Source organism: Paramisgurnus dabryanus, chromosome 2 (genome assembly GCF_030506205.2).
Source record: "Paramisgurnus dabryanus chromosome 2, PD_genome_1.1, whole genome shotgun sequence".
In the NCBI taxonomy this organism is placed as follows: domain Eukaryota; kingdom Metazoa; phylum Chordata; class Actinopteri; order Cypriniformes; family Cobitidae; genus Paramisgurnus; species Paramisgurnus dabryanus.
Window position 1 is genome coordinate 24,517,970 of NC_133338.1, and position 15,699 is coordinate 24,533,668.

General features: G+C 36.4%; 1 protein-coding gene across 3 annotated transcripts in view; it reads left to right on the forward strand.

The window, feature by feature from the left end:
* The first annotated feature begins 1,099 nt into the window (after window positions 1–1,099).
* The window catches only part of exoc6b (exocyst complex component 6B), a 122,243-nt gene continuing 107,643 nt past the window's right edge, over window positions 1,100–15,699 (forward strand). For 2 of the 3 annotated variants that reach the window (XM_065248775.1, XM_065248776.1), the window contains exon 1: window positions 1,102–1,259. In XM_065248775.1, coding sequence (XP_065104847.1) covers window positions 1,171–1,259 — 89 coding nt within the window. In that variant the 5' untranslated portion in view covers window positions 1,102–1,170. Of the gene's footprint in view, window positions 1,260–15,699 lie in introns of all 3 variants that reach the window. The other variant, XR_010526096.2, reaches the window with a different exon arrangement.

A 15,699-nucleotide genomic window follows, 5' to 3' on the forward strand; every position in this document is an offset into this window, starting at 1 on the left:
CTGCCATTTTGTTTATAGACAGATTTAATAACAAAAATTTGCATAATTAAAAGGGTAGTTAGTTTTAATGATTTGTTTGCCCTAAATAAAACTAAAAACACATAATACACTTTTAACTATGTCTTAATTAAGTTAAATAATTATGTAACATATTTTAATAAAAATCTTGCTATTATTTGTAAAAAAAATTGTAAAACGTTTTATAATACATATCTGCTTTTACACTATTTTGACCAGCAGGGGTCGCCAGCGTGTGTGGTGTTTCGAACTGCTTCGAAAAACTGAATCAATTATCGAAGCAATTGATTCGAAGCTTCGAAAAGCTTCGTTTCTCCCATCACTAGTTAAGAGTGCAATGCTAAACTAACTCTGCAAACAATAAATACATACACATCAAGGGAACTAAATTAATTTATTAACAAAATTATTTATTAATTGTAATAAATTAACTAAATACATAAATACGTCATAATATCGATTTAAAAGTTGGTATTTTTCTAAAGAGTTTGAAATATAAAAAATAAATAATAATAATAATAATAAAAAAAATAGAAAACTAGATATTTACTATGAGGGAAATATTTGTAAAAAATTTAAAATGTGTTATATGGTTTAGTGCGTGACAATTTCCCAGACTTTCATAAATGTTATACTTGCCTATTTTTTATTTAATCGTTTATTTAATTTTTTAAGTAAATCTTTCGTTTAACTAGATGAGATAATGTACACCTTTTGCACATTTAGTTTGATTCAGCTTTTGAAGCACTAGATGTCACTGTCTTTCATCACATGTTTTTTATTTTATTTTGGGTTGTAGAAGTTATTGTATTCAACAACGATAAACTCATACGACGTTATTTCATTAATCATATATTAACCATATATAACACATTAATCATAAAAATGGTCTCATATTAAATAATAATTTGAATACATTTCCATTTTAAACTTCAATTTAAACAATTCAATAAAAAATTTTCAAATTAAATTACCCCTTCTTTCTATATTTTTTCCAAATGATTAGATAAAAGTAATACGTTGTTCGTTCTTTCTAACACTTAATTTATCCATAATGATTCGTTCAATAGTAAAACCGGAAGTAAAAGCTCCAGTGTTTTCCCCCCTCTCTCGGTGCGTTATTTTCGCGAGCGCGTCGCGAGGACATGGAAGATGGCGAGCGCGGAGACAGCGGCAGAGCACGAGCGAATCCTTCGCGAGATTGAGAGCACAGACACGAACTGTATCGGGCCCACACTCCGGTAAGTCACTAACCGGACAGGAGCTCGGTGTGTGTGGTGACGTTTTGATTCAAAGGTGCCCGGAGAGATTGTTCTCCTTGTTCCTCAAACTTCTCACTTGCCAGAAAATCTTCCATTCAAGTTGTCAGGCTGGTAAACTAGACACTCAGTAATGCTTTACAGCCTGAGAGTATTTTAGTTATTATTCCTCTCACATGTGTCTCTGCATGACACCCGGAGAGGAGGCGGATATTGGAGTATAATGAGTAATGCTCTTGATCTGAAAACTAACCAAAAGAATCTTGAGCACAGTTCGTGTTGTTGCTGTCCATTGTATTTAAGGAAGTAACCCTGGCTTTTAACTTCTCAGACTGGGGTCGTTGAGGCGTTTGTTTTGATTATAACTCATTTGTGCCATAACAAATGAGCCTAAGTTGTTCAAAATTACGTTCTCATCAAAAGAAAGTGATTACTGATTGTGAAGATATAACCCTAAACATTTTTTTTTCTAAACCCGCAAATCACCGATTTTAGTTAATTCAGCAACTCTAGGTCAGGATTTGTTTACATGATAGAAAAAAAAAATGTTTCGTCAGTTGAAGAAGACACAATACGAGTATTATTTTGGTTTGGTTAGTTTAGTAATTTATTTACAACATTATAATTTTTCAAATATATCAGTTTTGTTTTGGGTGCATATTACATGTATATGACAGCAGCAGCTATGGTCTTGAGGTATTTAGTGGTTCATGGAGAAGTTATACAATATTTCTGTTTTAGTTTAGGCTGCTTGTTATAAGATTAACACTACCACGAGCAAGTAAACTTGAGTTCGAAAGCATAATGTTTTCAACCTGGATCTGTCAAAGCTGGGCAACAAATGGATGTTGTGTGTGTGTGTGCTTCATTGATAACAGCTTTGTATTTTTAACACCCTGTGGTTAGGCTATCATTTAAAGACAGCAGCCTGGCTTCCTTCACTTGGTATTATTTGCAGTTGTTATATTGAATATTGTTGCGACACTTAAACTTGTATTGTTGTATATGATTGGTTCTTGTAAGTCCCATAAAAAGTGCATAAAAGGAAAATATTTGGCAAAAATGTGTGTGTAAGACATGGTAACAAGCAGAAGTAATGTTTGGTGGCCCAATTAATAAATTGGAAGAAACTTTTGTAGTGAATTTCTTGTAAAGAAGGAATGTGCATTTTTTAGTTAAGGACTGTCACTAGAGAACATGCAAAAGTGCATACCATTTAACACCCGACCCCCTCCAAAAAAACAACAACAACAGGGTATGGACTAGTAAGGCTATTACGACACTGTATGAAACCATCAAGATAAAATCTTGTTTGAATCTTGAGGAGTTTTAATCAATGTTTGGCTCAAGATATATTGCCATTTGTAAATGTTGGTCACTGACTGGAAAAAAGTCCAGCCAAGTTAACAAGTGACTGCGGTGCTAAAGAGCATATGATATACTTGTTAGTCAAATAAAAGCATTTTTGTCGGACATCATCCAATGTTCAGGGCACATTATATTATTAAAAAACACATCAGAAGTGAAACTGTAAGATTATTTTGAATTGGGTAAAAATGACAACAGGATTGCAGTTTGTATGCTCTGGACTTCTAGGATTTCATGACATAATTCTTTGAAACAAGGAGTAAAAAGCAAAACTATCTGTATCTGACTTGAATTAAGTACTTAAGAGTAATCGAATTGTGGTATTGTATTGGCACAGAAATTAAGTTTCATTGCATCCCATTCCCTAGCTTAAAAGATGCTCTTTTCTAGAGAAAAGGCATTGTGATGTGAAAACACCCTGGAAAATTACAAATCTCCTCATGTAGATCAAGACCTATCATCATAATGCATTATTACGGCCCAAGTAAGCACCAAAAAAATAAAGGAAAAACATACTATATCATTAGTAACCAAATGATCTCAGATAGTATTTAGCAGTTTTGTAGTTAGTTTGAAGCTTTTAGGGGGTGTGCACACCAAAGATTTTAAACGCGACAGCAGGCGGATACAGAATGCCAGCTTTCTTCAGCTAAGCGCTTTGGTTGCTCTGATACTTCTGCTTTGTCATTGTACGATGCGCCGGTTGGTTGTTGTGATATTTGTCCCACCCATCATTCACTGTGATTGGACGGCCGAGTGAGAACTTACATTGACGAGCTGAGCTTTTCACCCAAAGTTGAATATTTTTTAACTCTCAGCCACAGAATAAACGCTGAGCGCCGGCTTTTAGCACAGAAAAAAATGCCAGCTGCTGGCTTTTTAAAAAATGCAGCGCTTCCATTGGAAACAATTGAGAACATACGCCGACCACCGGCGTATAAGCTTTGTTTAGACAGGGAAGGGTATCTCATGATGTAGGAAGATGTTGTATTTTGGCTCTAATTTATTTAGTTATTCTGTTCGGCTTTGAGAATAATGGAAACTATTTAAATGCTAGATAAATGTGTAGTTTTGAGGGAAAACGCTTTTCATGAGAATGATGTCACAATGTAAACCATTTGAATGGTTCTAAAATAGGATTTGTTTATTGATAAAATGTTATCACCTGGGTAATGTAGAGACATGTATAGTATACTACTGCAAGGTTTAGTTAGTCAAGTCACGGGCCAGTGATTTTGTAAGTTTATTCACACTGGTCTCTCTACACTGTACAGTATAAAAGTGTATATAAGTACATATAATGTAGAATGTGTGCTGCAAGGTTCTATTAAAATGCATGTTTCTTTAATCAGAATGTCACAGTGCATTGCAAGAGTTCAGTACTCTAGTCAAATTTGTTAAGCACCACCTTTTTGCAACTATTTGCTCTTTGATGCTGTATAATGGATGATACAACACATTATTTGACTGCTGAGACTAAAGGCTCAATAAAATGCAAACAAGCAAATCAATAACTGTAAATGTTTTAAAGGTTGGCTAAGATAGATTTTTCTTTCTGTTTTCTGAACACTGTTTTCTGTGTCAGATGAGTGGTGTATCTGCCTCTGTGTTTGTTTTAAATCCCTTTCAGTTTATGCTAAGCTGCATTTGATAGGGGTTTACATATATTCTGTTGACGTAAGCAAGTTTAACATCCTCATGTCGTTCTTCTTCATGTCTGTAAATGTGTTTTTGTTAGTGCATAATGTCATGTGTATTGCAATGGCTGTATGAGTTACATTTAGTTCTTGAGTTAGTTTATGACTCTTAAGGACCGTTTACACTACTATAAAGATAAATATACAGATAACCGATAGTGTCCAATGAACGATAATGTTTATTCCAAGATAGACAGACCTGGCCTTGGTCTATTTTGATCTTTCTTAGTGAGTCAGTTTCCCCAGACTGTTCTTCCTCTGCTTCTCAGTGTTTCCAGCACGCCTACCTGAAGAGTTATTGTTTTGCTTAAAATATAATTGAGGAGCTCAGATGCAAAAGCCTCTAAACGACTCCTCCGTCAAAAATGAGATGATGATATCAACTGAAATATCTTGTCATGTATTGTGCCGGTTTCACACAGCATGCATGCACACATCACAGCATCACAGCAGCACATACTCGCCTAACAGTTTTGCTGCGCTGCTTAAAGGATTAGTCAATTTTCTTAAAAGAAAAATCCAGATAATTTACTCACTACCATGTCATCCAAAATGTTGACGTCTTTCTTTGTTCAGTCGAGAAGAAATTATGTTTTTTGAGGAAAACATTGCAGGATTTTTCTAATTTTAATAGACTTTAATAGAGCCCAACATTTAATACTTAACTCAACACTTAACGGTTTTTTTCAACGGAGTTTCAAAGGACTATAAACGATCCCAAACGAGGCATAAGGGTCTTATCTAGCAAAACGATTGTCATTTTTGACAATAAAAATAACAAATATACACTTTAAAACTGTCTGTCTGTCCAATCTGTTTTTTTCGTGCAATATGGACATGTGACACATTTAGAATTAATAAACTACAGAACAGCGCAAGCCGGAAGCGGTGTGCCTGTCATACGTCCTGCAAGAACAGCATTAGTGAAACAAAACACAAGAGCAATACTTTTAGTAAGGTACAGCACCGTAATTACTGACAACGTAAAGGGTAGGCCATTTAAATTATATAACAACGAAAATAAGTCAACAAAGTTCAACAAACTGTAATAAAATGGTAGCATACTTTCAAAATCAAGTTTATTTACTAACACTTACACCACATCCAATATGGTTTTTTCATCGGTAGAAAAATAAAGAAGATATTTTGCAGAAACCCCAGTGCTCCGTCATGCAAGTCAACCGATCTGCCACTTTGAGAGCTAAAGCATATATATCCAATACAAAAGTAATCCCCCATAACTCCATGCGACATATTGATGTCTTGTGAAGCAAATCAATCAGTTTTTGCAAGAAACTGAACGTTATTTAACAACACTATTAGCGTGAATGCCAAAGCAGGAAGCGCACTTTACGTTCGAGGCAATCTTCTACTTGTGGCGTTTGGTGGCTGTTGACTAGGATGTTGGCCTCTCTGCACCACCTATAGAGTGGGAGCATGAAACGCACTTCCTGCTTGCCAAAAGCTCTGCATTAACGCTGTAAAAAATATATTTTAAAGCGTTAATGCAGAGCTTCTCCCGCTCTATAGGTGGCGGAGAGAGACCAACATCCATATTCGAATCTCAAAACTGAAAATCGAATGTCAACCCACGGAGCGAATATTCGAATAATCAAATATTCTTGTCCAGCCCTAGGAGTGACATGTATGTTTTACAAAAAAAACATGCCGGGGGCACTTACAGGGTTTTGCATCTGAGCTCTTCAATTACGTACTTTAGTTAAATGTTTTCTTTTTATCTTACTGAGCTGGTAATGGTTCGTATTAGAAAATGCTTTATTATATGTGTTTTAGGGATGCACCGATAAGATTTTTTTTTTTTTGGCCGATACCGATTTAAACAGACAACTTCTGACCGATACCGATGCTGATACCGATATTAAACACTTGTATACAATACTATACAGTTGGTCTATTAGCTAGTTTATTTCTGCATTAAATTATTTTTACTGAACATGGATTGGATCTAATTAACATTCAACTGACCAACATAATAAGAGAGGCACAAATTAAGCTAAAACAAATATAATAAGACAGCATGAAAACCTTCAAAGGTGGTTTTAGTTATTCAGCATTTATTTTATTAACAACATTAACAATTTTTTACATATAATGGATTTCTTTATGCAGTTAATTAATAAACAATCGGTATCGGCCTTTCTCGTGCTATTGCCGATATGCCGATGGTTTCAAATTCATCAAAAATCGGCCGATTAATATCGGCGGCCGATACATCGGTGCATCACTAATAGGGCTGTCACTTTTGAGAAAAATCTAATTCGAACGGATTTCGAATATCATGCAATGTATCCGAATATATTCGAATATCTAGGCGGCCCCCCCCACGCGCATCAAAAACCCACTGTAATAGAGGTTCAATCACAAAATTATGAACAGTTGACAGTCATAAACAGGGTTGTCTGGATTACTTTTTTACTTAATGTTTGAAACAGCAGGTTATCAACTTATGAATAACAAACTTATATATATATATATATATATATATATATATATATATATATATATATATATATATATATATATATATATATATATATATATATAAAAAAATGATTCAGAACAGTTACAAACAATAACGTGACAACTTAAATAGCAGCAGGAGTAGGCAGACGCAAACGGAATTCGCGCCCGCAGATTTCGGCAGCGGATTTAATGCCCGTCATTGATATCCCGCGCTTGTGCGTGTTTTTTGTTACCAGAACTGTCATTGACAACAAGCACACATACAAAGCCTATCCCGCGCGTTTGTGAGCCGTCATTCACAAGTACATTAACCCTGCGCGTGCTGTTTGCTTGCCCGTTTTCAATGATATAGAGCACAAACCCTTTGTTACTTGAGATGAAATTAAACTTACCGCTGAGTTAAGCAGATCTCACTTGTCGTCAATGTGACGTTCGACAGTCAGCACATGATCATTTCAAATCCGTTTACAAGACAAATGCTGTTGTTGTTAAATATAAAGTTTACATTGCGTTGTAAACACGATGAAATTATCTTCATACATGCTAATTTCATAATGTGAACGTATTAACACAAGCTTTTTATTCTGCTATAATATTTAACACTATAAACAATATGTCATTTTATATACAAACTATAATTCTATCTTGACATGCACATGAGGTTCATTTTAGTCCCATTTGATTCCCTCTCTTGCGCACAGTTGCAGTCGTCGGTCTCACTCTCAGCCTCCTTCCTATTACGAGGTGTTACTGTAAAAAATGCGCTACACATGGCATTTAAAAAACCGGATGGTTTATTTATAGTTCGAATACGGATATTTCACGTCATGTTCGAATGCATATTCGAATATCGAATAAAAAGTGACACCCCTAATCACTAATGTGTTTATATACCATTGCAGTCTGTTTTTCAGTCTGATGTGAATGGCTCTTTCATAATGTGAATGCACGTCAGGACCTGTGATAACATTCCTATGGCAAAGCCCTTTAGTGTAACACACACACAGAAAGGTAAAAAATCAATCTGCCTTCAGCCAATTTGGGGCATAAGATAAAGCCATCTAGAAGTTTGAGATAGTAGTAAGCGTTAGGGAGAGATCTGCTTACCCAAACACTTGCATTGCCAATCAGGTGGATAGGTTTAGTGCAGTTTCAGAGCCTGGCATCACAAAAGCAAGGGCAAATTATGACTGTCAATGGAAAGTAAGTAAATAAAAAAAAAAAACTAGCCGCCACAGGGCAAACATGTCATCATCTGAGACATCGTAGTGACAAAATGCACTCTATAGAACAGTTTGTCCATTTAGGGCTACTGTAGTCTACATCCTTAGCTGAAATGATCACTACAACACTCTTTACAAATGTGTGAGCTGACATGCGTAATCACGCGTCTTTTAATCAGCATATCATAATGGTGTAATTTTTAATTATTTTAGAAGTCATTATCTGCAGATAATATGGATGTGCAGATAACATTAATATAAAGCTTTGCAAGTAGCCTGAACACAGCATTTATGTCCACATTTTCTAGGTCATAGACTTCGTGTGAGCGCTTGTCTTTGGCCCTAACGTGATTAACCTCTTCAAAAAGGAAGAAAGAACTCCAGCATTGGAAATGCTTTTCTTTGTTCTAGTGATGGGAAGAGGAATGTTGGAAATACTTTGGGCTGTCTCCTGCGTCCACCTGAGGAATTTTGAACAAACACTACACAACACTTTGCCCAATTATTGTGTAGAAACATTTCTCAAGGACCGATTGAATACGGAAGACAGAGAAAGTAAAAGCAACACAAATTGTGCCATGATATACTCTCTCCATATGATTTTCATGGCCTGCATTAAAAGCAATTAAAGCAATAAAATTTATATAAATAAGTAGTTGGGCATGCAGATATAGGGACCAGAGATGAAGCTAAACTCTCTATGTGGAATACATATTTTCCACCCTTCTGACTGGAATCATGTCTTTTGTACTGTCCCTATTCAAATAAACCTATAAATAAATAAAAATGTCCCCTTGAAGATTCTGGGTATTTCATGATGGTTGATTGGTCAAGGCTTTCAAGAGTGTTCTGAATAGCGTTTATATACTGTAGAAACATGGCAGTGTGACGGTTCTGGCTAGAAGGGATACAGCTTTGCAAGATGTTTTATTTTTTTATTGAATCAGTTTGAATAACAAAAAGGCATTAACATATTATCAATGATAGACCTTAACAAAAAACCAAGCAGCATATTGTAAATAATATGAAATAAATAAAAAATATATAAATAAAAAATAAAATAAATAAATAAAACACGAAAAGCAAATTATAACTGAGTAAATTAAGTTCCATGGGGGGGGGGGTTAATCCATATATTTTGCCAGTAATTTAGAGAGTTTTAAGGCACTCCTCATTTTTAGATGTTTTATGGAATTAAATAAAATTATAAAGTCATTTTTAAATGCCTCAAAACAAGGAGAAACTTTAACAAATCTACATTTGTGTAGATAAAATTTGGCTACAATCAACACATTATTACACAAAAATTCAATGTCTTTGTTGTCCAAAAAGACCCCAGCTTTGCGAGATGTTGGGTTTAGGGTTAGGGTTTGGTGGTAGGATTAGGATGAAAAATTGAGGTTCTGACTATATAGGTTACAGCTACGAACTAAATCCTGTTAAATGTTTTGGGGGTAGGATTAGTCTGAAAACATCTGGTTAGATTTCACAAGATTTTGGCTGTAGCTGTATCCCATCTAGCCACAACCAGGACTCGCACTGTATGTAGATAAAAACGACTCATTCTAAGGTAATAAAAACATAACAGTTAAGTATGTAAGGTCTTTATACAACGGCAATAATATTGTTATGCATATTATATTGCATTTCTTTCAAGAGATCTTTCTTATAGTTACACAATGCACCTTTAAGTCACTTAAAAATTTTACAGGCCAGAAATAAGTGACCCAGTCTGTAAAAACCTAGCGAAAGTCACTTTTTGTGATTTATTGTTTTTGACATAAAATAGTCCTACATAGCTAATGTAAAGAATATTTTGTGAGTCCAAAGTCAATTCTCAAAGGGCATTGTCAATGTGCAAAGAATATATTGTCACCGCTGATCTTTATAAATGACAGGATTGTGCATAGAACGCTAAACGTAACAGCGTGAGGTGAAGCCAGCGTAGAGTTCGAGCCGCGTTCTTGGTATGTCCAATCGGCAGAGGGTGTCATTGACTTCCATTCAAAATCATGATCAAAATTTACCCGGTTTACAGCGTATCAATCACACAAGATTCTTTTTAGGACATGTGTACGTAAATTATTTTTTACTTCTTTTGTTATTTACAATGTTTAATCTGGCAGGATAAGGGATTTATATAAAAAAAGGTTAAGGTGAGAGTTGGTGGCTTTATAGAGTTGGTGGTAAAAAATAATTTTTTTTGACATTTAAGCTACACGGCCCGGTTTTTACTCTGAATAAGTTTAGGTAATTTGTAAAGATAACATATTTACAAAACCAGCAAGTTATTGCATGCACATACGGTACAAAGCATGTTTATTTATTTAGATTTCAGAATGAGCATGTTTGTCCCATAATAATACTAAATATGCTGCAGTCTGTCCGCTGATCTGATACTGTACAAAGAGGAATGTGTAGTGACTTACTGTTTAAAAAGCAAAATGTACAACATTCAGTAAATAACTATGTACATGCTTAGGATGTTTGCGTTTTAATAATGTACAGGGAGACTTCAGATATAAAAAAAACGGAGACTAAAGTAATAACGTCTCTTGATTTAATAGAATGTTTGGGCATACCAACATGGGGGCACAGTGGATTCACAATTGTTACGTCATTCGCAATCCAGTCATTTATATAGATCAGTGATTGTCACAATATATTCTTTGCACATTGAAATGTAAAGCCACTTGTAAGTTATCTCAGGCCAACAATGTATGACCTTTACAACAGCGGCAATCACACACAATTAACCTGAAAACAATACACTTTCTGTTGAAGGAAATCACTTATGTCCACAGTAGGGGTGCCAAGGTTAGGCGAGCAGAGGTCTGGTCTGTGGCTGGCAGGGAAGCTGAATTTCCATTACTTGAGTCAGGGCCCAAAGATCTCTTCTTGTAAATTTAAGGGCAAACCTTCAGCCATATGCCATTTGGTTTAATTTGGTGAGGTAAACAAGGACTGCTGCAACAATGATCGCATACAGCAGAGAAGAGTTTGTGGTGTAAAATGTGGTGTTCATTTTTTATTCATATTGTGAGAGAAATGAATTGGTGTGTGTTGCAGAAAATAGGGACTGAAGGAACTACTTACCACAGAGGTGAAGCCAGGTCCACACCCAACTGAGTCATTGCAAAATCACACATACACGCACATTTATGAGTTTACTCACAGCCAGGCCCCATGCACTGTAAGAAACTGTGAACTGCTTTAACGCTGCTTGAACTTCTCTGTAAGCCGCTGTTGCCTTCTTAATTTGACTAAGCTCTATTTTTGGGTTTGTATTACCAGAAAAGCATTTGAAATTAATTTTCCTCTCTTTATCTGCAGTGGCCTTGGTAGTTTACTAGATTAGAACTGTGATAGGCTCTTAATAACTTCCTCTATTTCAGGCTTAATCAAAGCTGCCTTTGTGTGTTGGGCTGTTTAGTTGGGTTGACTGTAAATGAAACTATCTGCAACAGTGGTCTTAGACTAACACTATTTATTTTTATATTTTTATCTAATAATAGACTATCAGACAGTACTGTTGGATTAACATTGTGCACAGTTGGACTGCCCCATGTAATGAATCAGACTGTTTATATGACTGGGTTCACCTCATGTGAGTGTATAACTCTTTCCCCGCCATCGTAAAAAAATATTTCCAGCCAGCTCCAGCATTTTTCATGATTTTCACAAAAGTTTCAGAAAATGTTTTTCTTTAAATATATAAACGTACAATATATCAAATGAAAGAACAGACCCTCTGCTTTCAAAAAAAAGTTTCATCCTACCTTCATTAGTTCTCTTTTTATAGGTTTCTTTATAAACACCTAATTTTTTTTGCAAAAAGCTGAGATAATAAAATTTTTGCAAATGACTTTTGATGGAGATCAGATGCAGAGCGATCTTTAAAACATACACGGAATTCTTTCTCTTTCACATGCAGCGTTACTTCCAGGTTGTATAAGTTGCGGAAGTGCGTTTTCTCTTAATTGACGAGATAACTTTTCAATGGCGGGGAAAGAGTTAATAGAATAGGAATAGAATTATTTACATCGCAAAGCATTTGGGAAATACAGCATCAAGCTTGGAGTAAAGTCTGTTTTTATGTGTACGCAAACGATCGAATGCAAAGCCTTGCAAATTATTGTTTTTTTTGTCTCGTCGTGTACACAAACGTTCGATGCATGGGCATTGCGACTAAATGCAATGCATCTTCTTGGATTCATACTATATTCTCCTGTAGGCGCTTGCGCAACCTATGCATGCAATGTATGCAGGGTTTCAAAAATACGGCAGTGCGCAATGCGTCAACGTGGACTAAGACTTTGACTATATATAACTTATTGTCATGCACATCTCGTCAGTAAAGCCGGTTCCTTAATAAGTAGTAAATCGCCATCACCTGCTTTCAGATGGAGCAGCATTTACTACACAAAGCCATGGTTCACTGAAAGTCGGGGCAATTTCGCATTAATTATTGCATACGTATCGCCTTCTATATGTATGCTATATGGCCCAGCTTGTCAGGGAACTACGCCTTGGTGCCGTATTCTGTGTATCTTGCTGCCCTATTCTGAAAGTGTCTGTGAAATGTTTGAATTAGACATTAAGCAACATTGTTGCTGAGAGCTTAAATTGTAACCAACCGCATTTCAGGGGTCAAAATCGCGTCTACCGCGCCTAGTTTGCCACTTGAACAGTTTGAATGCATTCGAAAAAGCAAGCATTTGATGCACGTCAGAGGCAAAATCCGCTTCTTGTGGGAGGGGCAAGTGCAGTTGTCTGTTTGGAAGATGACTTATGTTGATTGTGCATTGATCGAGAGAGTTACCAGTTTGTATTTGGTAACCTTACTATAGGGGGAAAATAAACGGCGCGGGTCGATAAACATCACGTGACTCAAAAGTGAAGTGTGTATTACAACTTACCAGGTTGCCCAAAGTCCTCACTTACACTCTCTCAAGCGAGGTCCTTTTTATTCCTGTCTCCTCTATAGAAATAAGAACTTGTGTCGTATAGCTCCGGGTGACTGCTTACGGACAATATCAAGCGTTTGTTGAATGAGTGACTCCGGGCGGGGCTGCCACCACAGCAGCAAGCAGGCTCCAGATTGGTTAACGCGGCGAGAAATTCCGCCAAAGTTCAAATTTTTCAACTCAGGCGTCAGCCGCAAATTTGCGTGCCCCGCAAAAAGTACTAAAAGCACCATTCGCGCAGAATGAGGCGGAAACGCGTCTTCGGCACCGCGCCAAACGCCTCTTCCGTGCCGCGGTTGGTTTAAACGCAGCATTAGACAAATAGTCAAAATATGAACCACAGCTGTCACTGGGTCTGTACCCTTTCAAAAAGTCCCTAAAGCAGGGGTGCCCAACCCTGCTCCTAAAGGGCTACTGTTCTGCAGACTTCAGTTCCAACCTAGCTCCAACACACCAGTCTGTTATTATCAAGCAACCCTGAACACCTTGATTAGCTGCTTCAGCTGTGTTTGTTTGGGTTGGAGCTAAAATCGGCAGGACGGTAGCCCTCCAGGAACAGCGATGGCCACCCCTGCCCTAAAGAGTTCATATTAGCAGAGGTACGTACTGGTTAGGGATGCACCGATACCACTTTTTTGGAATACGAGTACGAGTACGAGTACTTGCATTTCAGTACTTGCCGATATCGATACCGAGTACTTAATAAAAAAAACATGATTTAAATTTACAGGTAACAGCTTTAGTCATATAATTTAACAAAAAAACAAAGGACTAGTTTTCCAGTTTGTTGTAAACTCTGCCTCTTTGGACAACACAAGAGGCATTAACCCCTTACACGCCGCTCAAACATAGACATTTCTCAGGCCGTGGTATCGATTCCAGGTATCGGGGGACTTTTAACGAGTACGAGTACTTTAGAAAATGTGGTATCGAGGCCGATATCGGTATCGGTGCATCCCTAGTACTGGTACTAAAAGTGTCCATGTTAGTACCTGAAAGAAACATGTTAGTTTTTTAAAGGTACATATTGGTACTAAATGTATAAATATATATACATATAATAACACATTTTGACAATTTTTCTATCTGTGTATCTATCAAAATGTCGATCATCATACAGAATACAGATGGAGATTTTATCAGCCTGCAACGCATCAGCAGTTTGTTGGTTTTTTGGATGATGTTTGTTGCCATTTGTTTGATCAGCGTGAATAAACTTTTAAGGTACCTTGGTATGCCGTATAAATAAATTAGCTTATGAATATGATAATCATTCATTACCATGGTAAATGTTTCTTTCTTGCTTGTTGTAAACATAATGATTGTGGAGAATCTGCTGAGCTGTTTTCATATAGCTGACAATTACATGTGAAAATTGTTATCTACTGGAGCCCACAATGAATGGTAGGATGCTAAGAATGATCAGAAACAGATCAAAGATGAGAAACTGATTTGGGATAAATGAACTGCAGTGACTGTCAGCTCTTGCCCCTGTTAAAGTGCTGCAGGAAGGTGATCAGATTTCAGTGTTTAGTCAATGCGCTGCATTAGGACTCTAAGTTCTTCTTTTAGAGCTTCTAACATTACCTTACAACCTTCATTTTAGCACTCACTGTCAGAGGAAAATGTAGTCCAGGCTTAATAAAACACAACCTGAGGGCCAGACTTCATCCAGCACAGTATTTGCTTTGACTGCCTTTTATATAGATAGCTGATAGATAAAAAACTACTTAATATTGTGGGTAACTGATAACCGATATGAGTGGTTTACTGACAGCAGTTATCACTAAAGACTGCTATCTGGAGAATGGGATGAGGCATATTAATACAATAAGGTTTATTTGTTAACATTAGTAAATTCACTAGCTAACGTGAATAAACAATAAGTAAGGGATAATGTAGAGGCAGCCGGTAGTTATCGGGAAATAAGCCCCGACAGTGTGATCAGGACCCGACGCGAAGCGGAGGGTCTTGTATCACACTGAAGGGGCTTATTTCCCGATAACTACCGGCTGACTCTACATTATCCCGCTTATTACACGGCTACTTGTCACATAAGAAAAAAAACTGGACATGAATATGAATTTGAAACATTTTATTGGCATATTTGTTTTAAATTAACATTTTTATCCTTCCGCGAAACTTTGCACAGATGCATAAAATGATCGTAATACCTTATTAAGATCCTCTGCTTCATACTTGTCTGTCTCCATTTTTTTCTCTTTTAGCCAGTCTTTGAGAAGTTTTAATGCCCATTCTGTATTTTTTTGTGTGTTGGCTTCGTAGCTGTCATGCTCTATTTTGTCAAGTTCAGTCTCAGTAAGCTCTCTGTGTCTTGTCGTGGTTGTCCAGTGTTTGTCACAAGATGGCGCCAAACAAACAGTAATCTTTATTGGCGCGGAGCGATCTTACTCGTAAAAGTAGTACCGGCTATGCGTTATTATTTTGGAGCGGTTATTATTCGAAAAGAACGAACCTGCAAATGTCTCAACTGACCAATCAGAATCAAGCATTCCAGAGAGCCGTGTAATAAGGAAGTTTAATAGCATTTATTAATCTTTATTAATGTTACACGTTAATGAAAATACAATTGTTCATATTAGTTCATTTTGAATTAATTAACGTTAACAGTGTATAATTAATTAACTTTTGATTTTGAAAAATAAGGTACTAATAGCTGACA